General features: G+C 47.1%; 9 protein-coding genes across 9 annotated transcripts; 4 read left to right on the plus strand and 5 right to left on the minus strand.

The window, feature by feature from the left end:
• Nucleotides 1–1939: 1939 nt before the first annotated feature.
• FOXG_21215 (uncharacterized protein) lies at nucleotides 1940–2818 on the plus strand (the record flags this gene model as incomplete). Its single annotated transcript, XM_018401526.1, has 1 exon — nucleotides 1940–2818. The coding sequence occupies one exon, from the start codon at nucleotides 1940–1942 to the stop codon at nucleotides 2816–2818; it is 879 nt and encodes a 292-aa protein (XP_018252893.1).
• Nucleotides 2819–3533: 715 nt separating this feature from the next.
• Nucleotides 3534–5172, minus strand: FOXG_13609 (uncharacterized protein). The gene is made up of 2 exons (XM_018393601.1): nucleotides 5090–5172; nucleotides 3534–5030 (listed from the first exon to the last, which is right to left on the minus strand). The coding sequence occupies exons 1-2, from the start codon at nucleotides 5121–5123 to the stop codon at nucleotides 3622–3624; spliced, it is 1443 nt and encodes a 480-aa protein (XP_018252894.1). The 5' UTR covers nucleotides 5124–5172; the 3' UTR covers nucleotides 3534–3621.
• A 6547-nt stretch (nucleotides 5173–11719) lies between these two features.
• FOXG_13610 (uncharacterized protein) lies at nucleotides 11720–13299 on the minus strand (the record flags this gene model as incomplete). The annotated part of the gene is made up of 6 exons (XM_018393602.1): nucleotides 11720–12331; nucleotides 12395–12534; nucleotides 12587–12670; nucleotides 12721–12870; nucleotides 12929–13127; nucleotides 13198–13299. 6 exons carry the CDS (start codon nucleotides 13297–13299, stop codon nucleotides 11720–11722), a joined length of 1287 nt encoding a protein of 428 aa, XP_018252895.1.
• Nucleotides 13300–13513: 214 nt separating this feature from the next.
• Nucleotides 13514–13876, minus strand: FOXG_21216 (uncharacterized protein; the record flags this gene model as incomplete). Its single annotated transcript, XM_018401527.1, has 2 exons — nucleotides 13514–13552; nucleotides 13607–13876. 2 exons carry the CDS (start codon nucleotides 13874–13876, stop codon nucleotides 13514–13516), a joined length of 309 nt encoding a protein of 102 aa, XP_018252896.1.
• An 890-nt stretch (nucleotides 13877–14766) lies between these two features.
• On the plus strand, nucleotides 14767–17338 carry FOXG_13611 (uncharacterized protein; the record flags this gene model as incomplete). Its single annotated transcript, XM_018393603.1, has 4 exons — nucleotides 14767–14877; nucleotides 14929–15127; nucleotides 15178–16912; nucleotides 16969–17338. 4 exons carry the CDS (start codon nucleotides 14767–14769, stop codon nucleotides 17336–17338), a joined length of 2415 nt encoding a protein of 804 aa, XP_018252897.1.
• An 84-nt stretch (nucleotides 17339–17422) lies between these two features.
• On the minus strand, nucleotides 17423–18832 carry FOXG_13612 (uncharacterized protein). The gene is made up of 3 exons (XM_018393604.1): nucleotides 18372–18832; nucleotides 17910–18324; nucleotides 17423–17861 (listed from the first exon to the last, which is right to left on the minus strand). Exons 1-3 carry the CDS (start codon nucleotides 18543–18545, stop codon nucleotides 17533–17535), a joined length of 918 nt encoding a protein of 305 aa, XP_018252898.1. The 5' UTR covers nucleotides 18546–18832; the 3' UTR covers nucleotides 17423–17532.
• Nucleotides 18833–19088: 256 nt separating this feature from the next.
• On the plus strand, nucleotides 19089–21330 carry FOXG_21217 (uncharacterized protein). The gene has a single exon (XM_018401528.1). The coding sequence runs from the start codon at nucleotides 19345–19347 to the stop codon at nucleotides 20548–20550; it is 1206 nt and encodes a 401-aa protein (XP_018252899.1). The 5' UTR covers nucleotides 19089–19344; the 3' UTR covers nucleotides 20551–21330.
• On the minus strand, nucleotides 21135–21898 carry FOXG_13615 (uncharacterized protein). The gene has a single exon (XM_018393605.1). It carries the CDS (start codon nucleotides 21863–21865, stop codon nucleotides 21218–21220), a length of 648 nt encoding a protein of 215 aa, XP_018252900.1. The 5' UTR covers nucleotides 21866–21898; the 3' UTR covers nucleotides 21135–21217.
• Nucleotides 21899–22191: 293 nt separating this feature from the next.
• On the plus strand, nucleotides 22192–24468 carry FOXG_13616 (uncharacterized protein). The gene is made up of 8 exons (XM_018393606.1): nucleotides 22192–22312; nucleotides 22363–22377; nucleotides 22438–22578; nucleotides 22637–23052; nucleotides 23100–23379; nucleotides 23429–23770; nucleotides 23816–24011; nucleotides 24082–24468. Exons 1-8 carry the CDS (start codon nucleotides 22276–22278, stop codon nucleotides 24332–24334), a joined length of 1680 nt encoding a protein of 559 aa, XP_018252901.1. The 5' UTR covers nucleotides 22192–22275; the 3' UTR covers nucleotides 24335–24468.
• The last annotated feature ends 82 nt before the right edge of the window (nucleotides 24469–24550 follow it).

Raw genomic sequence — 24550 nt, forward strand, 5'->3', positions numbered from 1 at the left:
CATTCTCCAGGGAATCTTGATCACTTTGTATTTCGATCCAGAGGTTCTTGTTTCAAGACACCAAGAGATAAGTATAACAGCCCTTCAACTTCAATTCTAATCGTACAAAAGAGACAAGAGTACATTTAGGGGTTGGGAATATTGCTTTTACTGGGGGGTCTCTTCCTGGACTTCACCCCCTACGATTACGTCAACTTCAGGCTTGAGTGGTCTCTTTACGCGCTTATCTCTTTGCGATGTATTGTGATGCGCGGAGGGCTTGCTATCAGGGTTAGTTGATGAGAGTTGGTGCACAGATACTTAAGTTCCCAGCCACGTTAACTCTAACAAGTTAGCTTATATACAGTGGGGGAATATAATCAGATCACCCTTTCGAAAGCCTGGTGAAACGAATTCCATATTCGCTTCCCCCGCGCCCGAAATTCGCTGGTGGCGCAGTCTACGTAACTGCCTCTGGTAAAAGCTACGCTAATGCACATAGAACCCGTCTTGGCATAAAAGCTTGGCATGAACTGTGTATCGTGGAGAGAGCACGGGCTTTCAGTGGACGCAAGAGCGAGCGACAAGTCATGACGAGTGGAGAACTGGTAACTCTTGAGAAACGCGGCCTGGCTACTGTGCACACCGAGAACAGCCCATGGAGACAGATGTATTGAGAGGTAATCGTAAATCCGAAGAGAGACTCCAACGTTGACTAAAATAGTTTCTTGCAGCGTATAACGCAAGCTACATTAAGCAGAAGCGAGACGTCTTGGAACTTAGCGTGAAGCCCCTTAATGATGCAGCTACCTAGCTGATTGCTGGCCATAAGGTTGAACTTTAGGCTGCTCACACAGATAATGAGCATACAATACTCAATCACGCGGGATCTTGCTGTCCAAACGTATCTCCTTCGCTTTGCTACTTGTAGCTTAGCGCTTGCGGTAGCAGAAGTGGGGGAACGAAGAAATGTCTTGTGATGGTGCGTCAAGCTCCGTTGAGTCACGGAAGCTTCCAACGAAGCAAATTCGCTGACTGACTCTTCGTCAGATCACCTCTATAGGATCACAACTGAGGTTTACCCACACCAAATTGAGCCTGGCCCGCTCAGGCTACGCGCGTCCACCTGGTGAACTTGGTGCTCCACAAGGGCCTCCGCCGTTAGACCAACCGCATGCTTTTAGTCTAAATACCGCCATGTTCTTTAGTACCCTCAGCTAGCACTAAAGAGCAGCCACAAATTCTGGCCACAACGTTGGAGGCGAAAAATGAGGACGCGTCATCAGGAGAAAGGGTCTTGTCACTTGTGAAACATCTGATCTACTGGCTTACTGGAATGAATTGCTCGCGATCTTTGCTCCGCCAGAACCATGGTGCTTGGGAATCACCTTGGACCCAAAGCGCCTCTTGAAAAGTTCGATAAGAAGGAGAGGAGAAACTATTCCTGCTCTTCCCCAATGTTGTCCTGGTCAATTGCTCCCGTTATTTTCACACTCGCTCTGTACCTGTCACTGGTAATACACGTCAAAGACAACATACCATGAAGTATTCGTCGTACTTCTATGTTAAACGTCTAGCCGGGCTCGGCGAATATAGGCTACTTCCCTCACAGAGAGATGGCGATTTGTGCCAAGTTGAACGCTGTCTGCCACAGCAGAAACAACACATATCAAGAGCACGGCAAAAGCGCGCCGGATTATGGCCTGCCGCCGTCTTTTGTACAGTGATAATCATGTACGTTGTATCGATTCATACTCATTGTAGCGAAAATATACCTACAGCGGCTAACGGTTGAGATAGAGCGCCTCTTTTCTTAATATTTCCCGTCTGCTTGTCAAACGCCCTATATACATATGAGACGACACTGTTTACGTTTTACGACCGATTTTACAGGCTTGGAAATTCAACATACAATGCAGCGGTATGGAGCACGGAATTATCGCGCCTTGTCTCTCCAGTAATGTGTCACTCTCACAACGATTATTGGAGACCTCATCCTCTCTTTTCAGCGCTCGCTGTAGGCTGCGCGAGCGTTGAAGCAGATGTATGGCTTAGTCCAGACGGAGAAGACCTTCTAGTCGGTCATGACAAACGATCACTTTCCTCAAGTCGGACACTACGATCACTCTATATCGACCCGCTTTTACAGATCTTGAACTCAATGAACCGGCCAGCGCCGCACCAAATCTTCAATCCCACCGCCCAAGCCTGTGGTGTCTTTGCCACAGAGCCGGATAAAACATTGATACTGATCATCGATGTGAAGGACGACCCAGTCAAGACTTGGCCCTTGGTTCTTCAGCAGCTAGAGCCATTGCGTGATATGAGATACCTATCTCGACACGACAAAACAATGGCGACAAATCAGACATTCTGGCCTGGACCCATAACCATAGTGGGCACAGGAAACATTATTAAACGGCGCGACATAAACCTTGGCACCGACCTTGAGGAATGGCAGCAGCGCCACGATGCTTTTCTTGACGCTCCTTTACATTTGCTCACTGAAACAGGGTTCAGTCAAAACAACGGGTTTTACGGCCCCTATGAATTAGAAGATGAATTCTATACCGCCTCGGCCCCTTTCAACAAAGCCATTGGCAGTGTTCGGACGGGCTTCAGCACTCAGCAGATGGAAACTCTGCAGAACCAGCTTCGAATTGCAAAGCAACGAAACTTGAAGTCAAGATTATGGGGATTACCTGATTGGCCGATATCCTATAGGGACTACGTGTGGAAAATACTTATGCAAGAGGGGATTGATTTACTGAATGCAAATGACATCGCCAGTGTAGCGATAAAGTATCGACAGTTAGGATACCCAAGGGAAGTTGCATAAATTGGTGTATCTCTATCTTTTATACTTTTGTACAACATCGGTTTGATGTATTATACGGGGCGGTTGGTAGTCTTATAAACTTCTATGAGACATGTAGAATAATTAAGGCAGTAACTGTCGACGAACAAGTTCTTCAGTCCAACACTTTTCTTATTCAAAACTAGAGGCTATGTACACTACATCGTTTAGACAGCTCATTTGTCGTGTTCATCATCAAGGTAGTTAAGGATAGCTGGTGATACCTGACGCGTGGCACATCATTTAGCGCCATGCCAGAAAACAAGTCTAACATAGTCCAGACCCACGTAACGGAGAATAACCCCCGTCATGCACATATGCCATGGTACACATCTTGAGCAAACGATAACGGCCATCGCAAAGCCAGTATCACATCTGGCCCATCATCGAGTTACGGAGCAGCCAATCTAATTCGAGATATATTTAAGCCGCATGCAACTAGTCTGGCGGTAAGACCCGTGTGACGCGTAATGGTCTATTTCCTGATCCTGTCAATTCCCGCACCCAATGCCTTGGTCCATGCTCTCGACGCTTAGTCGATGCTAAGCTTTTTTGCCAAGACGGGTTCTAAATATGTCCTGGAGTATCATTGGGGGTTAGCTCTGTAACTGCCCCGCATCAACTGGAGTGATCGACCTTCAGTTGGCCCAAGGGACTACGTTAGTCAAAGTCTAATTAATCTCAAACCCGAAAATGCTTCTCCAATCAGATGGTGCGACTGACGTGCACAAAGCTCACAGTCGGGTGCTATTGCTGCAGGAATCGAGAACGCCAGCAACTCCTTGCTAGCCTAGACGTTCAGTCCGTTCAACACCTGGAAAGTGGTCTCTAAGATCTTTGCTCTGTACGGAGTTGGTCCATGGCCATATTACGCTCTCATCGTGGTGGCCGTATTCGTCAGTACTTACTCGACCATTCTCGAAAAACTCCCCTTCGAAGCGCAACAACCCGACTCGCTTAGAGATGCCATTGCTACATTGCACAATCATCCCGCAATCGTAACTGATGACAATACATCGGAGTGTCATGGGATTGAGGTTGATGGTGTCGGTGCCGAAAGCAAGGTCGGAACTAGTGGCCGCCCCGCCATGTGTAAGATCCAAAGACCAAACCAGTCCTCTCTCAGGCGTCCCGATGTTCTTTTGAACAACGAAATGAGTCCATATGCCTTCGTGGGGGTAATCCTCCTTTGTGACCCAGTGCTGGCCTTTGCGTCTGGTGGGAAACGAGTCGCTCTTTTCCCAGGTTGTCGTGGGTCTGTAGGGCGTGCATTTTATGAAAGGCACATCGAAAACCTCGGTCGTGATTCTCAAGATGTAGGTCAAACCCAAAGCCGCGTAGGATTGGCCTGAAGTGAGCGATCGGGCAAGCGCGTTGTTGAGTTGTACAAGTCCTCCAGTTGTTGTTTCCACAAACAGAGGCGCTGTGAAGCTCTTTTCCAGATGCTCGACGTTCTCCAAGAAGTTCCATCTCACTCCGACTTTCCAGCCAGACCATGACCATGTTGGAAAACCGTTCCTCTTGGCAAAACCAGTCTTTAGAATGTGGATTTCACTCCACGCTGGCTCCCATAGCATCGCCCAGAGAAGAGCACCCACGACATCATCATGCTTCGATCTTGCAATACGGTAAATATTATGCTCATCCAGGCTCGAGAGTTCGCAACCAACCCATCGTAGTGGCAGACCCCAGCATTGTTCCACTGATGGTTCCAGCTGGGCATAGAAGCCGAACACGCCCTCCATTGCCCTCAACACGTCGGAGTCGTATGTAAGTTCACGCTTGGAGTATGCCTCCAAGTTTGTCATGAACCTCCAACTCCTTGGCAAATATATCCCTACATCTGAGTCTTCGTAGGTTATACGCTCAAAGATGGGGAAAACTACACGTTCGCAGTTTGCAAAATCTTGTATCAATTCCTCAGCACAGGCCATGCATCCACATTGGTAGAAGACCTGGTCATCAGCAAAGATGACGCACCTGCGAGAGAACACTGCTTCCTGGTATGTCCAACCCCTGGTCGACCATTTTGAGGCGCCCACGTGATTGCTAAACGGTATGGTCTTGTATTTCCATGTCGTTCCGTCCAGGGTGAACTTATTTGGAATCGTCCGAGGACGCTGCCCGACACCGGGTAAACCATATGACGAACTATTTCCTGCGGCAGCTATTATGGTGACACTTGCTTGGTTATCTAATACTCTGTTAGCTCCTTGTCCAAATCTTATTTTCATGTCGTCTTCGAGAACGTACAGATAGTATTCATTTGACCTAACTGGCGGCTCATGTCTTCAGTGTTTGTTTGATCAATACAGAGTTGATCAACCCATAAATATCGAAATCCGAGCTGAATTGCGACATGCATGGCGTCTCTGATCACGGCTTTAGACAGGACCTGTAGATGCCCTTCTGGGACATTAGATGAAGAACCCCATACATAGCTGAGTGCAACATATTCAACAAAATCTGTAATCTCCATCACAGTCTTGGTCTTGCAGTCCAGTAGCCTGAACTTTGCTATCCGCAGTGGATTTGCTGTAAGCATCTGACACGATTTACCATGAGTTCGGCAACAATGGGCAATCCACTTCCTGATCATGTGATAATCAATATGACTGGGATCTATTTGTCGATACTGCCCAATTTCGCCTGCTTCTTTAAGCAGCTCATTATCGGTTATCTCTAAGATGTATTCGAATTGATCCTCGTGCAGTATACAAATTTGATCGATTCCATTGATATCGCAGCGGCTAAGCTTTATTGTTTCCGCGTCTTCGGACAAAACGGGTATGTCCCCATGCCGCCATTGTGATGTGAGGAAACGGCACAAAGGGCATGTGGAAGTCTTAGAGATATGTAGCGACACTTCAGTGTCATATAGAGTGCCATTCGAACATAACTGGTTAAGATTGACGGATTGGCATGCTGTGCAGAGATCTTTACTTTGCCAGCCGGAGCCACCTGTACCAGGTGCAAATCGTCCATTGGGCTCTTGAACTAGTAACTGATCATCAGTAATCCTCTGAGATGCCCGGGGCTGCGGCAGTAGTAGTCGGTTGAACTTCCAAGCATATACTGACCTTGACTATTAGCTTGGCTCAATGTCGAATAGCAAAGCTCCATCTCCGCAGTCTCTTTGTTTCCGTCCATACCCCCTGCTCTTGGTGAGAGATACTGCCTTCCTTGGTATCGTCGTAGTAAGATCACACCAAGCTGACGTGCTGCTGTGTGAGAAATGAGACGAGAGTCTGATAGGGTTAGACAGAAAACTAGCGCAACACCGAAACCATCTCAGGACTAGAGTTAAAGGTTCGGAGTGTGAACTTCGGCCGAAATTGTAGTCTTTGTGGGAGGAAAGAGTGAGGCTTTTGAAGAATACGGGTGCCGTCGCACAGTGTAGTCATCTTTGCGGGGTTCCAGCGCCTGCTATACCAAGGGGACCGCGCCAAAAGGGTTACTTTGATTGTTAAATAATGTGACATATTGCCCAATCAAGCATCGACGAGGGGTGGTACATGTGGCTGCTGCAAAGTTGTCTTTCAGGCACCCAGATGTTCCACAGAATTCGCAAGATAATGCCTAATATGGATTCTCAGCCGTGTATCCCTCAGTTGAATTCTTTCCGACCTATCCTCGCTGTAATTCTTTCCCCTTTAACTAACTAAAAATTGGTCACTATGTTATTCTTTATATCTCAGGTATGAGCATCGTCTATTATTTATTCCTCGAAAAGAATAATTTCGGCCGGAGCTTAAGAAAATCGTAGATGCGCCTACGCAACAAGATAACATTTAAATTCAAAATATTCAGGCGGATGATCCTGCAAACGACGATTTTATCGTGGTCTAGCAATATATGCAAACAGATTATTAGATTATACAGAGGTGATATATATTTCCAAGCTCCCTGTGCTAATTCAAGCTCTCGGCCACAAGTCTCAACTGCAAATAACACATCCGAATCAAGTCTGCAACGATGCAAGGACGGGTAGCACAGAGACTTCGTATCCAACCTATCAAAATAGCTTCAACAAACTATTCAGCATGTCTGGTTTCTCGTACGCTGGTTATAAGAGTATATAAAGCCCGAGTAAAGTTGTGGGCCTAAAGCTGGCAGCCAACATGCGAACTCTTCTGACGGCTTTAAAGACTTACCCCGGGCTCGTGTGGGGAATCACGACGGGGATTCTACAACACGACATTCCATCAGACATCCCACCTCTTAGCTATAGGAATTTTCGTGAGTGGCCTCCTTTTGGCGGCAGGGCTGATCACAGGGCTATTTGCTCCAACGGAAGTATGCTCGCTGTTGCAGCAGAACGTAGATGAGTAAATATATGGGATCTCAAGGCCCATTCCGCTACCCCAAGAGACTTCGTTCTCGGCCCCTTTCAGCGTATAGGATACATAGATTTAACAACGGAGTCTAAAAGCTTATATATCAGCGACCTTTGAAGCACTGGCCAGCGACAGTGGTTTCACGAGCACTCCAGCCTCTCGGTTAATAAATTTAAAATACCTTCTGATGAAAAGACCGGCGTCGCATTCTCGCCGTTGGAGGCTCTTTTTGTAGATCAGGTAAAACCGACTTTGTTAGATTCGACCAGCCAGAAGACATCTGTCGGTGTTTATTTCGGCTGGACGACTGATAGGACTGGGATAATCATTTGGACTGGGCAAGCTATCTGTATTATTTTTGATGTTACGAGGTCGGATGAAGAGAAGCGCACATCAGTCGGAAACCGCGTTGTTATTACCCTGGATGATAGCGAGTTTGCGATTTTAGACTTTAATAACAGGCGTATAAATGAGATTTAAACCACAATTTAGAGATTGGCATAACAAGACTACCTTCTAGTATATACGTCATTTTTAGCAATAAATTCAGAAACTTCGGTTCATAATACAGAGACGGAGTAATACAGCTCTTCCGACCTTAGGTATAAACCTGTTATAATTATAAGTCTTTAATATTTAATAAAAAATATAAACTTAAAAGAGTTTAATAATATTATTATTATAAATAATATATTTATCTTTTATATTAAAAGAAGATATTAAAAAAATAATTAATTCTAAATTTGGAATTTATTTAAATAGTTTTAACTTAGCTTCTAAAAGAAGCTGTTAAAACTAATTACGATATTAATTCTGTTTAATTATCTATTGTTTCTATTATATTAATTTCTAGAATTATTAATAACAGATGCTGTCTATGGGAATGTGTTTAAGGCGCAGCTTGAGACCTTTTCAGTATCATGGTTAATATTGATTCGAGGATATGACATTGTCTCTTGTGAATCATTCTTCCAAAGTCTCTTGCACTGAATTGAAGGCTCACTATCGTATTGCTAGTGGGAGAAGTAACAAGCTGCTCAAGCCCTCCTGGATCATTCTCCCATTGCTTTTCTTTGGCATGTCCTCTGATCAGACAAGTGCTACAGGTGTTCAGTGACCGAATCGTAACTCGCCCCTAATCACTGTCTATGAGAACTAGTCACCGAGTAGTCACTGTCTATGAGAACGAGTCACTGAGTAGTCGCTATCTATGATCAGTGACCGAGCTGAATGAAACAGGTCTCTAGACCCAAGTATATAGGTGCACGTTTACCCTGCTACCCAAGAGCATCAATTTGAAACCTTGCAACACACAGATCGATCACCACAGCACTAAACTTCATCAATTTACCAAGTACAAATACCATTCAAGAATATAATCCAAAACATCCTCAAAATGCCCAAGCCGTCAGAGACCAGTGTTTTCACCCGAACGGATAACACTGCCGGCAACCAGGAAAAGGTCGAGAAACTCGCCTCATAGTGGAAAGGAAAGGGGATCGAGATTACGGTCGGTCCCGAAAGGATTGCTTTCATCACACCCCCTGGACTTCAGAGCAGAGGTGAAGATTCGGTGAAGAACCTTCGAGCGCAGATGGAAAAGGATGGCTTGTGGGAGGATTGGAAGGTCGAAGCTTTACTAGTCGTCAAGAATCTATCATGTTCAGAAGGACAGGTGTCAAGACACTAGACCATTGGTAGACAGGAATTATCCTGGGTTAAGAATGCTTAAAGTACAGGTTCTTTGTGTGCTCAGGTAGTTAATTAAATGCCATTATGCAAGCAATAAGTGCATTCCATCAGCCTTGTTACTAATCCCAGCAGAAGCACCCAGACATGTCTTTTCACATCATACTCATATGGCCATTTAGTATCCCGAATGCTCCTCTTATGCGGATCTGCTTTGGAAATTCCTGGTAAGTCTCTTCATCAGATGGTATAGCTTCGTTTCTGTTTATTTTATAGATCTCATTTGCTCGCTCGTAATCTCTTCTCTGTCCAGAGGCATGTATGTATCCCTGAAGGCTGTGAATTTCTTCCCTGTGCAAGTCCCCGAGAACTCCAACTGGATATTTATATTCTAGGTAAACCATCAATAGCTATTATAGTTGCAGATTTTATTATCTACACGGTGCGTTAAGAAGTACTAATTTAGGACTCAATTGAAATATTGGAAGTATTTTTTCTTAACCATATTACGTAAACGGTTGTGGGTATTATTAGTTATAAGGCATTTATTTAGTTGTTCTATATAGTTTAAGCTCATCATTTCGATTCTGCAAAAGCTTGGCGGTGGCAACCAGTTTGAGGGATGGCGTCACACTTGACTAAAGCGTTTCCTATTCACAGTAATAAGTTCATTCACCGTTAATCGCATCTATCAGTTTGTCATAGATCTCAGCAGTCCACCAGGGAAGACGTGAAAGGCTCGACATTTCCCTCCAAGTCATTCTCACCCTCGCCAAACTGACATGTCCTCTGATCAGGGACATGTGCTGGTCTCTGTATCAGAGCTTTCTGTTCTGCCAGTGAATGTCGGTTCGTCATGCCATGAACCCGGAAGCGAAACTACCAAAGCTCAAACAGCTTAGCCAAGATGACTGGGACTACGAACTACACGACGGGGGAGCCATCCTTCAATTGAAATACCGAATTCGATTTAATTCCTTTGGTTCCATGACAGACGTGGCGGATCTGGTGGTCAATAGTGGAGTTGGAGAGAGCTGGAAACAATCTCACTAAGTGATGAAGCCGGAGGCTACGGGGATAAGAGAGGAGGCTAAGACGAAGGTGAATGCTTGCTCTGGGCCCGACTCATAACTTGGCCTCTTAATACCCAGTCTATACAAGATTTGGTAAATAAAGCCACGGGGGTTCCATGACACTGTAACAGTTCTTTTTGTCCAAGACGTGAGGGGCCTTTCTTCACAATGATAGCCCAGGATATTTTTAACCTCGGAGTCACTTTATTGCATATTTTAAACGTGAATTTCACAACAAGATTCTGAGCAAAAGGGATTATGCCCAAAGCATCCTCTTTTTGTGTGAAAGTGACCGACTGCGGAAAGCTCAACACAAGCGGTTCACATGGACTCACTGCTCTTGAAGCTGACAGACTTGGAATCAGTTCATTATCTGACTCTGATGACACTGGCCTTCACATGCTGAGTGAATCGCGGCAGGTCCGTGAGAATCACTGTGGGTTAAGTTCAATGATCAAGCTGAAGCTCTCGGCGCAGGTGACAGGGCTGGTATGTATAGTTACACTGGGCACTGGTCTTTCGGCAGGTTCATTCATCAAATAAACCCATTCTACCATGAAAACACAGAGCACTGAACTACCACAAAGCTGCAACCAAAAACTATACACACCCATAACGCTACGATGAGAGGACTCAACACAAACAACGACAACTAGCTAGAACCCGAGACCTGATTTCGCAAGGATCAACAATACATCAGGTAACAAGGAGAAGCTCGATAAGATTGAGAAGGAAGTTAAACCTCATGGAGCCAGTTTCTTTATTACAGATGATCAAATCACAATTACATTCTCCACTGCAGAAAAGAGACCAGGCAGACATAGGCTGCACACCATTAAGGACGGGATGGAAAAGGTCGGGTTAATGACAGATTGGAAGTTGGAGGAAAGTCGGATCCTAGCCCCTCTAATCGTTGCTCATCGTGGAGTGACGGATGTCCAGCAATAAGGAAAAAAGCCCCGGCTTTACTTCGACTACTCTCATAATTGACCTTTATCAACGAATAAGGGGTCACTTTTATCTAACTGTTCCTCGATAACGTGTGAAGTAACATGGCAAACCATTTTCATTGATCCGCAAAAGCGACGGAAAAGGCTCACATATGACCACTGGCCACTGCTTATCAGAATAGCATGGTTTGAGTCATACGAGTGTGTGACTGTCAACGTGCTTGATTTCGTGTTGAATACAGCTCTTGCACGGGAATCACTGCCAGTTACGGTAGTAACCATAGTGAAACTCTACACAAGAATCCGGCTCCAGGTATAAAAGGCACTGTTCTTCCGCTGTTCGCGATTCCAATCTTCAATCAACCAAATCTACGATTGCATCAGACCTCAATCAATCTCTGTACAGATACAAATAAGTCAACAAAAGTCCAAACTTTGCAATGTCGAAGAATAAGGAGCCGAAGGAGGTTATAGTCACCAAGTTCACCAGAATCAGAACTACACCTGGTAATGAACAGAAATTTCAGGAGCTTGCCAGAGAATATGGAGGTCATGGTGCCTAGATCGTCATTACCGCTGTCACGATGAGTGTCGGACTCCCAGCGAGAGGAAGGTTTCGACTTGGGGCGAATACAAAATCAAGAGGTTTCTGAAGCAGATGAAAGATAGAGGCTTGATGGATGACTGGCATGTGGACGAGTGATGGACTCCACTGCGATTGATAATGGACAAATGATATTGAATGTACGTGGTCAGGGCGTTGAGTTAACAACCAAGAAGCTTCCGAACGAATAGAGTTGTTATAGATGGTAGAGGCCTAAACTCTCTTATGAACTAGAAAACAATAGCTCCTCCCTCGACCCCAGATGCGCATGCAAGTACTCCATCCACTGTATAGAAAATAGCTGCTGTCTTGAGCTCGCCAAGCCATGGGTCATTGCTTGAGTTCACGCAAAAGCTTGTATTGTTGACCAATAATGCTCCAGCTATCTCAGCTGAACTCGCTACTTGGTTCAAAACTGCCTTGTCGGTGATTTGACGCAGGCCATAAACGATTGCATGGATCTTGTATCGACTTGATTTATCTTTCCTGAAGTTCACGGCAACCTCTGATCCGTGGCTATTGTCTGCAGTAGGTGTGTGAACCTGCTCAGTACCAGTATCACAGGTAAAGGTGCGCCAAGAGTCAGGGTCGTCACCAAATCGGTACAGAATACTAAGTGCCTTTGGTTTACCTTTCAGCGTGCCTGGAGGAAAGATGAGGTCTTTGGTAGAGATGACGATCTTGGTACCGTAGTTGAGCTGCATCTTGGCCAGATCCGTGACAGTTTGTCCGCCGTAAGAAGCTGCGAGGATGACTGCTTGACCTCTGCGCGTAGGGGTGTTGGTGTCGGTGGCTTCCTCAATGATGCCGTGCTTCGCGAACGAGCGTGCGACTTCAAGCACCTATAATCCATCCTAGTCAGCCTGAGGTTGTGGCATTCGATGTTTCTGCAATCCTTTACTCACGTTGTTCCACGATGTCACGGCCATGCTGATGTAAAGGTTGCTCATGGAAGACCCGTGCGCTTCGGTCTTTACATTCCCGTCAATACTCTCGAGCTTTTTTCGGAGGGTGGAACATGACATATTCATCATTACCATGCCATCTAACACCAAGTTAGCCAAGTCATATTCCAGGAGCTAATTGAAAAAACCAACCGAAGATATTGTCTAAGGACTTTTTTGCCTCGTCAAGGTGATTCATGACACCATCGATATTCTCGATCAGTCCTCTGGCGGTATCTTTATGAAAGAGGTCAGCTCTGGTCGATGTCATCAGACCAATAACTCACCGATTGACTTCAGAAGATGAGCTCTCTCTTGATCGCCCTGGGCTACCATTATCTTATACTTGTCATATTTGGCTACGTAGTTTCGCAGAGTTTCCTTCATATCTTCAGAAGCCCAGGGAAGAAGAAGGCCTCCCACGCCAGGGAAATCCCCTGCAGGTTGACTGTCAGTAGGAGCTCTACAATTAGAAGGAAATGACGGAAAGCATACATAGCCACTTGTAGCTGTTCAGATACTCCTGGCTCATTACTGTCTGTTGTTGGTTCTTGATCAAATTCCGGATACATTCGCGCGTCTCCTCCATATGCTTTGTCATGGGGCTGTCGAGGTGTTTTTCACTAAATTTCTCATCAAGTATAGGTTTCAGGATTTTCAGCGCTGCTGCGTCGCTTTCCGTCTGTGATTTGAACTAAAGCCGAATTGTTAGTCAAGAGCCTGATGGCAATACTTTGCCGGAAGGACATTCGACATGTACGCACCAAGCTTATCTCCTCGGTAATCTTGATTAGTTTCTGATTAGTTTCTTTAGCTTCTTCTTGCAAAGCTGTAAGAATCTCTTTCGCGTTCATCTTTGCTTCCATTGCTTCATCGCTTCGAGTAGGTATCTTCCTATCACAGATTATATCCATCTGCTTTTCAGCTCCTCGAGAAATACAGTTGCGTTCCCAGCATAGTCAGCAACGGCATGAGCTTTATTTGAAAATCGGGCTGTTAGCTATAATCCAAAGGTTCTTAGTGGTGTGAGTACTTATCAAGACCGATCATAGGATTGATTCCATCTTTAAGGAAGGTCTCTCAGTGCTCATGGATGGGGATAAGGCTCTTGTATAGTTGCTGGTCGTCATGTCAGCATTTCCAATACGGTTGCCATAAGTGAATGTCACTGACATCATATTCCGACTGAGTTTGGATCCAAAGGTCGAGGCCTTTGAACGGATAAGTCGCCTTGAATAGTTCGTCTGTCTTGGGTATCTTTAAAGCAGACTTGACATAGGACTGAAGCCCTACAAACGTCACATCATTGAGGACGAAAGCCGGGGCAGGCTTCTGTTCAGTAGTGGCCTTAAAGGCGACAGGGGCCGCTCTGATGAATGTTTTAGTTCCGTTGGCGAAACCTTCAGAGATTTGATTCGGATTGATCGCGACTACGGCAGTCATGGTGAAAGATTTGGTACAACAAGGAGAACAAGGTAAGAGGTGCGCAGTCGATATGAGGATGAGAAGGCTCAATTGAGAGAAGAATGTATTGCCTGGTAGCTTACTGGAGATCATAAACTTCCTGCCAAACACCTATAAATACTTCGTGGCAACAGCGGGTATTTAGGGACCATGGGGAGGTCTGTTTATGTGAGGATGGTAAGCAATACCAGAGGTTTAGCAAGTGGCGAGCTGAAGAGCAACGTTCATCACCACTTCTTCAAGGGTACGTGTTCAGTTCGGCGTCACCGGAACTTCAAGTATTGAATTCTTATGGTCGAGACTCCTGCTTCTCGCTCACTTGGGAAAGTATTCGTGGACCTTGAGGCACCCTGAACGTCGCCAAGATCACAAGTGTCGAGCTGAACCAGAGCACAGCCCCGCCTGTTCAGAAGAAACGGCTTAGCGCAGTGCGACTGGTTGATAGCTGTTCTAAACGAGGCTAGGGGAGGCAAGAAAACTTAGGACCTCTATCCTGGATGACAGAAAGACTTAGGTAAATTTAGTGTAAGTTTAGTGGACCTTAGACAAGTTATTTTTGATACCTTGCTTCAAGGTATGAAGTTTTCTTGCGCACTGAGGCAAGGCAATAGTCCTTTTCCCGTTTTGAATGGCAATCTAGCTATGGTACGTGGTCAGCGCGGAGATAAATTCACCATCAGAAGAAGCCGATGATATGAAAAGCTATCAAGGTCTCAAACACTATAATAATCCGGCAGCGACAGCTTGGAGGAACTCCATCTAATAGATCCCCATCGCCTCAATTCATTGCAGTGATCTTATTTGGTCCTCTTCTGATATCTATCTTTATTTCTCCTTTCGCTCTGAACTACGTCAACAGTTGAATCAACATGGAGTTTCAACTCGCAGCTGATTACCTGCACAACACTTTCACTCTCGGTGAGAAACAACTAGCCAAGGATTTGTCTGAGTCCTTTTACCTCGATGAGCTTCCTCGAACTGTGAGTTTTCTCATCATTCAATGCTCTTCTGAGCCATTCTCATAACTACAGGTCTATATTCGTCGGCCGTTCGTCCAGCTAGCCGAGGTCTTGAACGAAGCACAAGTCTATGTTCAAACTCACACTAAAGAGGATCTTCGAAGACTGGTTCTCTACTGCGACACTATTAATCTTACTGAAGGTCTGGTCATTGGGTATAAAGACTCGGAGAAACCCTTTGGCCTGCAAGTCTTTGCTCGCAAGGTCGAATGTCAGAATGCCAGTCAAGCCCTCCATATGCACTTCTCAGAAGACTCCCAGCTCGAATTCTACACATACGAGCTCAAAGGGGCTTCACCGCGCGCCTTGAGTTCGGTGACGGTTCCATCATAAAGCTTCCACTGTCCATTGCCCCCGAAAGCTGGGGTATCACTGTCAACTGGGATGGCACGAAGTTTCTTTTCATTGACCATGACTCAACTGCTCTGGACATGACGACAGCAAATTACTTGAACAGGATCAAGAGTGACGGAACCTTGGAAACTGGCAACTTCATCGAAAACAACGACAATTTACCCAGGCTCGCTATGTACCAATTTCTTGTCGCCGCCACAATCATCAAGATCAATCCCAAGCTTGCGTTGGAGATTCTGAATTGGGTTTGCAATTTGAGTGCTCATGAGAGCAGTGCCGCCTTGAACATACATGCGTGTTCTCTGCGAAACAGTCTCGTTCTCTCGCAGGAACGAAAGGTCTTCAATGTGCCTTCTGTTAACATTTACGCAAGCAAGCAAGTTCTCGAATCGCGACTGGCAGCTAGTACAGCCTTTGAGCAGGCATTCCAGAATTTCGCGGCACAGGAGCGAACTTCAGCCGCTGTTCTTGGACAGACTGTGAACCTCATCGCAAATAGCGAAGACGCCATGTCAGAGTACGCATTTCTCGAGGATCTTGCTCAGAAAGCCTACTCTTCAGCACAATCAGCCAGAGAAGTTGCATTCAAACGGTATAATCAGAACAACACAGACTTGGCTCCACTTCAGCGGGAGTTCAGCAAGGGTCTTGAAGATTGGTGCACGAAGAAGAAGATTGAAGCAGCTAAAGCTGTATTCTCGGCATGCATTAGCACTATTGGGGCGATTACTGCAACTGTGGCGTCTGGTGGTCTTGCAGCTCCTATGATTCCTGCTGCAGCAGGAAAGGCTGTGGAAGCTGCCGATAAGATTGCCAAGATCATAGAAACCATCAAGGACGTTATCGAGAGGATTAAAGAGATATACAAAAAGCTCAAGCCAATTTTGGAAAAGCTGAAAAAGCTTGCCGAAACAATCCAGGCTGTAGTCACAGCTCTCAACGCATGTCAAACACTCCAGGAGAAAACTGCCATTCAGCGCCCCGATATGAGCTTGGATATCTACAATGCTACCGCTTTGTGGGACATCTTCAAGGAAAAGGTTGACCAGATCGAGAAGACAGTGGCAACCATTGAGTTCCCAGCAAAAGAGGAGTATTTCTTTGCTCTGCGAACGCTGGTCATCAATGGCAAGACGTACCTACAGACTCAAGAGAATTTATGTCAGCGAGGCAATGAGCTGGCGATCATTCTCTTGAAAGTCAAACTTCAACATAAGGAGAAGCAACGTCTGACTTTATCTGCCAAGGCCACGGAGCAACAAGGTGCTGTGCTGGATCTCCTGAAGAGAGCCATGTTTGATCGTCTTCTTTCCATTAGATCACTTGTCTTTCTTGACTTTTACATGTATTCGGAAGCTTACATGTTTCATGCGTTGACTGATAAACCGCCTGTTAACATTTCACCTGTCAAGCCGGTGCTTGATTATCTGGAAGACGCTGCTAGGTTCCAAGGTAATGTCGCGGCCTTCGGATCACGAGTCATGGTGCAGCAGCGAAAGTTCAGTATCTTGACTTGCGGTGATGCTGTCAACACTTCGAGCTTGAGAGACAAGTTGCTCAAGAATGAGTCTGTCTTTGTTTCGTTGGATCCAAAGGACGCCATGTTTGCAGGCTTCTCTCGCATTCGGGTTTCTAAAGCGCGGTAAGTTTGTAGAACTAGCAGGAGCTCGGCATCTTTACTAACACCCTTATGAACAGATGCTATCTTGAAGGGGCCTCTGTAGCTCCGGATTCTGACGCGACAGGCGAGAGTGCTGGTATTCGACTCTTCCTAAAGACCTCGGGGAGGTTTTATGACATTAATCTCCCTGGAAGAAAGGACGGTGCAGCTCCTTTCAATGCGTTTGTCGGAGATGCTCGTGCCCTTCTTTTTGAGTACAGTGTTGAGGATCGGTCGATCATCTGCGATGGAGAGTACGGGCAAAATCTGGATTATACAAGACAAAGTCCTTTGACTGAATGGGAGCTATCGATTGGTGCCGGTGGATTGCAGGCGAGGGATCTTGACTTCACTAATCTGAAGGGCATCCGTATGGAGTTCTGGTGTGATATCACTCTGAAGATCTAAGCTAGCCTTTAACTTAGTCCAATGCCATTGTAGCATGTAGTAGTCACGAGCGAGCGAATGACACGAGTATCAGGCCATCGACAACCGGGTGATAGAATCATAGCGCAATACGATGAGTTCTTGAACGTGAGAACTATGACAAACAGATATTTTTATTATTACTTATGCAGTCCATCCTTCTTCGTATTACTTCTTTATTCCCACTTAGATCTGTTCTGCTCAACAAACTCCTTCCAAGTGACGGGCTTCTCATCCAGGAGATCCAAGCTCTCCTTAAGGTCAGCATCGCCGTAGTACCCGGGATCCTCCAAGAGCATCATGTTCTCAGTCAACTCCTTTGCAACAGGAGCAGGGAGGAAAGACTCAAAGACATCGGCGGGAACTTGGTTGAAATTGGCGGGTTTTCCAATGACCTCGCTGAACTCGGAGATGATTCTGTTAGGGGAGTAGTAGTCGGTGGCTGCGAAGATGCGCTTGTTGATGGTGCCAGGGAAGTTCTTAATGGCGGCCTTGACGAATTTACCTAGGGACATTTAGTTGTCATCAATGCGATTTTGGTTGGTAGACTTACCCATGTCGGCGTTCACGTCAAAGAGAGGAACCTTGGCCTTGTCGCCGTTGGCGGGAAGAGCCCAACCATAGCTACCGTCCTCATTTTTGCGAATAGAAGTGAAGAGGTTGGAGGCAAAGAAACCAGGAAGAACAAAGGTTGCGGGGACGTTGATCTGTCGGATGTACTCCTCAATCTCGGCCTTGCCCTCAAAATGCTTGATGTGAGTAAGGCGACCGTTGCTGATCTTCTTGGTGTCAAGAAGAGACGAGAAGATGAGCTGCTTCACGCCAGCAGTCTTACATGCATCAGCGACAGCCTTTCCTTGAGCGATCTCGCCGTTGCCGCTGTTGGTCTCCCAGTAGTTTGTGACGAGGAAGACAGTGTGAGCGTCCTTGACAGCTGGAGCGACTTGCTCAGCGGTGTTCATGTCGGCCTGCAAAAGTCAGATCGAGTATCGGTTGAGAGCAATGTTTAACTTACAGCAACGACCTCAACGCCCTTTGAGGCGAGGGCTTGGGCAGCGGGCTTGGAGACATCGCGGGTGATGCCACGAATCTTGAACTCTTTGGAGAGAGCGGGGTCGTTGAGGATGGCGCGAACGACAGAGCCGCCCTGGTTGCCAGTGGCGCCGAAAACGGTAAGAATCTTGGACATTTTGAGTTATTGAGAGTTGTTAAGTGTTAAAGAGTATGTCGATTGGGTGAGTTGAATTAGTGAGTGAGTTGATAATGAGACTGTTATTGAAGACGAAGAGTTGTCTTTATAGGTTCATGACACAACTGTGATGGTGTATCCAGCCACAAAGCTGCATGCATAATGGCACAGAAATCCTTAGCAATCGAAACCTTGTCCACTTAGACAGATGAATAAGGGCCCAAAGACAGCCTCGTACAGCAGCGGAGCTTTGCGCGAGTCCGTACCAATGATTGGTATAATCATCAGGTAAGCCGTATACCAGAGTCGGCATGTCGGTAAACGCCAAGACATCGAGATGCAGCCCTAACTGAACAGGGAATGTTTGCGACATGACGATTGGTGAGATTAATTGTTAGTGATGGGAAATATGGGGATGGGGAATGACAAAGCGAGAGTCGTGCAGTAGTGAGGATACACTAAGATTAGTAACACTTCTCAAAAGCCCCGCGCGTTAAAGGGAAGAGGGGCTCGGGAAACGATGCGTATACCGGGCGGGAAATGCAGACTTTGGATCTGTAATTCGGATATTTCAAGAATGCCAATGCCGACTTGTCCATTTTTTTCATCAAATTCGACGATTCACGCGCCGGGCTTATCGCGCGGTGGTCAACGCGCAAACCGATGCCAGCGACAATGATCACGTGGAGATAAGAAATTGAAGTCACGTGCACTCATCTCATCCTGCAGCAGCTCTCACCAAAGCTTTCAAGGCAGGACGCGTCAAGGTCACCTCCCTCACTGAAGCCGCGCGCGCAACATGTCAAACATGGCCGAATCTCAGTCCGACCAAAGCGACAATGAGACTCACGAGGAGCGCGCTCACAGCGAACAAGAAGATTCCAGCGAAAATGAATCCGGCGATGAATCCTCCGAGTCTGACGATAATTCCGACGGTGGAGGCTTGCTAGATACCATGGCCGCTGACGGCAGCGAAGAAGAGTCCAGCGATGAAGATGACGACATTTATCACCGCAACGACTTGACGCAGGATTCGTATCTCGACTCGTTCCCCCAGTTCGGTCGCCTTCCTAGTGAGTTGCGCAACACGATCTGGGAGTTGTTCTGTCCTGAACTTTGCGCTCGGCATCGCGTGCTCGACTTCCAAATCTCATATGGAACCGCTCTGCATCCCGACTCGGCGAGTTCTTTCGTTTGGACTGTACGCGACGGCATCGCTCTTGGTGATCAGACAAAGAACCTCCGCACGGTGTTTGCCGTTCACAAAGAGTCGCGCGCTCTGGCCTCCAACGCTTTCCCTGACTCTCTGAGCATTGATGCTGGTTCTGGAGACGCCACTGTTCGCTTTAACCGGAATTCCGACGTTGTTCTGATGAATGGTCTCAGTTGTCCGCCGGGGAGAATGGTCTTTCATTTACCAGGCTTCGCTAGCGAGGTCAAGAACTTTGCGCTTGGCGGGCCCAACATCCTTGACGATCTGAGTGGCCCCGACGTACCAGCCCTTTTGAGGCAGTTCAACCAGCTGGAGTGCTTCTACGTGAACGTATCGAGCACGGATTGCCAGAAATCGACTTTGGGGTGGTGCACGTCGGATCTCATCAACCGATATCAAACGCAAACATACGAAAAACAGCCTGGTCTTGGAGAAGACTTGCAGTTTCTATGGTGTTGGCCAGATCTGCAACGACATCCCGATTTTGCCAGATTCCAGATCGACAGGGATACATGGGACAACTTGCCAGATCCTCTTGGAGTGAGTTGGAACAAAGAGGTCTCAAGGCATGGCCCATGGTCGCTTTTGAATACGAGCGCGGCCTTCGACGATTTGAGTTGCTACAAACCCTCGGACCGGACCTGGGCGACGACACTTCGGATGAAGATGAGGATGATGATGACAACGACGGCAACAATGGACCTGACCTCGATGAGTACGAAAGCGATGGCATTGACGACGATGAGATTGTCGAGACATACGATCCTTCCGATGAAGAGGGCATCTCGTTAGCCAGCGGGTCCCCTCCACCCGCCCCCCAAGAAATCTCCGACGATGAGGATGACGAAGGCGCCGGCGCAAACTTCTCCAGTCCTGAACCCGAGCAAGAAGCGGCGCCTGTACAGCGCGGACGCAAACGGCGAGTGGTCTCGGACTCTGATGATGAAGACGAGGAGGACGTGGAACCAACAGCGAAACGCGCCAGGATGGCCCGTGTCGTTGAATCGGACGATGAAGATGATGAGCCAGTGGTGCAGCAAGAACAGACACGGCAGCGCTCAAGGGCGATGGTGTCAGATGATGAGGATGAGGACGAGGGTGGCGTCTCGAAAGAGCCCCGCGCAAGCGACTCCCCAAGCGAAGAAAGCGAAGAAGAAAGTGACGAATCAGAAGATGAAGACGCTCCGCCCAAGAAACTATCTCTCGCTGAGAGACTACGTCTCCATCGACAAGAGAACCCAGTGGACAACGATTCTGATGCAAGCAGCAGGACTGCTGACGAGGAGAGCGAAGATGACGATGAAGAGCGAAATCCTTTCACGATGGGTATGGCGGATGAGTCAGATGGAGAAGGCGAAGATGGCTACGACGAAGATGACTATTAATTCCATAACATTCTTGCTTCGTATATCGTATTTGAATAGATTTTAATGTAATAGAGGATGCCTCCAGCAATGGATTAGACAGTCTTTCCAGCAGCGAGCAGCTCAACAAATTGCTCTATCCTCTTCCTTCTCGTCTCCGGCTTCTTCGCCGTTTCTAATCTCTGTATAAAACCATATCTCTTCGTCCTATTCAACCCCGTCCAAAACTCCCCCGCCGCTTCATTCCCATCCAGCGCTTTTTGAAAATCCTCTGGCACGGTGGCGTTACTTGAAGACGAATACGCCCTCTCCCATCGCCCATCCTCCTTCGCTGCATCAATCTCCGCCTGTCCTGCAGGTTGCATGCGGCCAGCGGCGATTAAAATCGCGACTTTGTTCACGTTTCGCTGGGACCAGAGACTTCCCTTCCGACGAGGCGTGAAGCGCTGGATAAAGTGAGAATCATCGTGGGATTTTCGCTGGCCGTCGATCCAGCCGTAGCAGAGGGCTGTGTCGAGGGCTTGGTCGTATGTTATTGAGGGGGTGGGGGAGTTCTTTTTGGCGATTTTGAGCCAGAGACCGGTTGTGTTGGTGGAGTGGTTGGTTGAGAGGTACGATTCGAAGGCTGATGTGGTAGCGAAGAGTTTTGTTTCTAGAGTGGTTGTGGGGGAGACTATGGGTGCTGGGGATAAGGTTTGGAGACGAGTGAGCTTTTTGGCGGTAGATCTTGTTGCTCTTGACATTTTTGGTGTTTTTTGAGAGCGTGAATGAGAGTGTGAATGATCACGGCTGAAATTGAAATGAGGCTGACAGCCAGGACGCGACGAAGGATTACGCTAGACCAAATCCAATTAACCAACGTCCAACAGCTCCAATATTCAATTTGTCTAATCTGCGAACGGTTCATATATATTACACATGAAAGATGCTTTTTCGCCTCTTCCTGCTCCAGCTACAACTTAAAAGGTTGCAATTCAGAAATGTGTAGGGTAGCTCAAGACGCGTCCATCCGTCTCGGAGAGAACAGCGATTCCACCGCACGTGATGGGAAAAGCAACGCAATGGAGAAGTTTAGAGGTGGATACCCAGTGAGAAAGTCTTTGATTACGACGTTTCAGCATCTTCTAAGGTCGTGAAGAGTGTTTTGAGAACGATGCCAGTGGTAAAGAGACCATGTCTTCAATGTAAAGGTGAGATCGTCGCGTCGGTGGCTGGATGCGGGGTGCTGACCGATTCTCAGAAAAACATGTCAAATGTAGGCGAATTCACTGAACCGAGCAGACATGAATAGCGAATGATGGCTGATTAATTATAGGCGATGAAGGGGAACCAAGATGTCATCGCTGTATTATTAAGAACTTACCCTGTGCTCGACCTGCGAAGAAAACTGTCTTTCGAAACTCATCAACAGGACCTTTGACGAACCAGACCTGGGTCAACAGTGAGATTAGAGACTGTTAGTCAAGGACCATGAATGTTATTGTAGTGAAGAAAGGTGGCTCATCATTTGACAGTCAACACGAACCTGCAAAGTCCACTGGAAGGAGGTGCAGGTGCATCTTCAACAGCCCCAGCAAATTTCAACGACCCAACATCAACAAGAGAGACTCAGACAACCTACAATGAACCCCCAAGGAACAACCCAGCATTCCCAGTGGCAAGCACATCGCAATCAGCTGGAAACTCACCGAGCTACCCTTCTTCGCCATGGCAGCAGGCAACAGGTCGATCACCCACGGACTTGCCGAGCAACTCGAGCGCATACACCGTAACTCACGACGCTTCATCTCCGTATGGTCCACCGCAAGATCATGTTCCTTCTCCCCGATCACACCAGCCGTACAGTTCTGGAGAGTCAACGAAATTTCCGCTTGAAGATCCTCAAGAGGCATGTTTGCTTCGATACTTTGTCGAGGAGCTGTCACATTGGGTACCGATGATCCGGTGGTAGTGGATGATGTTTGCTAACGTGATCAGCTTGACCTGTGCGATGAGAGACGGCACTTTCAACTCGTTGTACCTCTGCGAGCTCGACACCATCCACCACTTCTCTACGCGATCTTTGCGCTTTCAGCCCGCCATCTAAGCCGTCTTCCGAAATACAAAACACCACAGGGAATTCTCTACCAAGGCCAATTACTACCCAAACTCACACCCCACGACGCAGTAGAATATACGTTAAAATGCATCCCCGCCCTCCGAGACTTCCACCTCATCCAAGACGACGAAAAACTCGAGAGCATCATCGCCACAGCTGGTAAGACTCACCAAACACACTAGCAATAGCTCACGCTGAAAGGTTACAGTTATTCTCCGGCAGTTGGAAGAGATCGACGACGAAGAAGACCAAGAGCAGGAGCGGAACCAAAGGCGGAACGCAAAACCTCAGGTTAATTTCCTAGCCATCATAGACGCTGTTTTGAGAAGTCCACCGTCGAGGACCCTCTTTGGCCGACGATCACTTATCCAAGCGGCATATTGGATGGCCGTTCGCCAGGAGCTGTACCACTCGTTTACAAAGCGTCATCCACCAAAGATGATTCTAGATCCGGAGTATGGACATGGCGCGTCAAAGGCGAATAAAATTGTTCTTCATACGGCGCAGGTTGCGAAATGGCGATGGGCTGATGGTTCAGAACAAGAATGGCGTATGTACTACCTTGAATAATTGGTGGTGAAACTAACGGGTTCAGTGCGACTCCAGAAGCAGGGCGAGGTTCTCGAGGAAGAAGCACTAAAAGAGTATCAACCGTTCTATGTACGGCCAGCTGACAGGTCGAATGGAGAAATCTTCCCGATAATCTGGTACTCCTCCGCGCTGGAGGTGACAACCATGCAGCTCAGCATCATAGCGAAAATGGTGCTAATGGCAGAGAACCCCTTCCTCGGGTAGGTCAACAGCAATTTAATTTAACTATAGTACCTTTGAGAGACGGTGAACCACTGACGTCAAAATCAGGGGAAATTCATCGACACGTGCGCAGTGGAGAGAAATCGAAAATCAGGTACGGCAGATGATTCTGGATCTGTGTGGGATAAGTCTCTGCCATCCGGGGTGTCCACCGGCTCTTGTGCACGCTGCGTTTGGGATGGAGTTGTACGGGGACTTTTTCACGGATCAGTATGAGAGGAGGGCGCTGAGGGGTGTTGTTGATAAGTTTCGGGATGCGAGGGCGTGGCCGGTTCAGAACCTGTCCAAAATGTTTGAATGAGCAGAATTGGATTACTATTCAGAAAAGTGTTGGTATCGGCAATCATTTCTTGGCGGCGGCATAATCTTGCATCACCGTATCAATGAAACCCTTCAGGCGCGGAACTGTTTTTTCCCGTGACGGCGTAAATTGACCACTGTTTTTTATTATTACCGATGCTGAATCCGCCAAGTCGTTCCGATATGTTTCGGCACTGAAGTGCTGATCCTTTCCACT

Source organism: Fusarium oxysporum, chromosome 10, assembly GCF_000149955.1.
Source record: "Fusarium oxysporum f. sp. lycopersici 4287 chromosome 10, whole genome shotgun sequence".
Lineage (NCBI taxonomy): Eukaryota > Fungi > Ascomycota > Sordariomycetes > Hypocreales > Nectriaceae > Fusarium > Fusarium oxysporum.

What these genes read in the sequence shown, in the direction of transcription:
- FOXG_13609 (XM_018393601.1), bottom strand. Translation starts at nt 5,123, where the DNA reads ATGAGCCGCCAGTTAGGTCAAATGAATACTATCT. An exon ending in AGGTCAAATGAATACTATCT is followed by an intron (nt 5,031 to 5,089) that starts GTACGTTCTCGA and finishes ACAGAGTATTAG; the next exon opens with ATAACCAAGCAAGTGTCACC.
- FOXG_13616 (XM_018393606.1), top strand. Translation starts at nt 22,276, where the DNA reads ATGCCAGTGGTAAAGAGACCATGTCTTCAATGTAAAG. An exon ending in TGGTTCAGAACAAGAATGGC is followed by an intron (nt 23,771 to 23,815) that starts GTATGTACTACC and finishes TAACGGGTTCAG; the next exon opens with TGCGACTCCAGAAGCAGGGC. An exon ending in GCAGAGAACCCCTTCCTCGG is followed by an intron (nt 24,012 to 24,081) that starts GTAGGTCAACAG and finishes CGTCAAAATCAG; the next exon opens with GGGAAATTCATCGACACGTG.
- FOXG_13612 (XM_018393604.1), bottom strand. Translation starts at nt 18,545, where the DNA reads ATGTCCAAGATTCTTACCGTTTTCGGCGCCACTGGCAACCAGGGCGGC. An exon ending in AGGGCGTTGAGGTCGTTGCT is followed by an intron (nt 18,325 to 18,371) that starts GTAAGTTAAACA and finishes TGACTTTTGCAG; the next exon opens with GCCGACATGAACACCGCTGA. An exon ending in TGACGTGAACGCCGACATGG is followed by an intron (nt 17,862 to 17,909) that starts GTAAGTCTACCA and finishes AAATGTCCCTAG; the next exon opens with GTAAATTCGTCAAGGCCGCC.
- FOXG_13615 (XM_018393605.1), bottom strand. Translation starts at nt 21,865, where the DNA reads ATGTCAAGAGCAACAAGATCTACCGCCAAAAAGCTCACTCGTCTCCAA.
- FOXG_21217 (XM_018401528.1), top strand. Translation starts at nt 19,345, where the DNA reads ATGTCAAACATGGCCGAATCTCAGTCCGACCAAAGCGACAATGAGACT.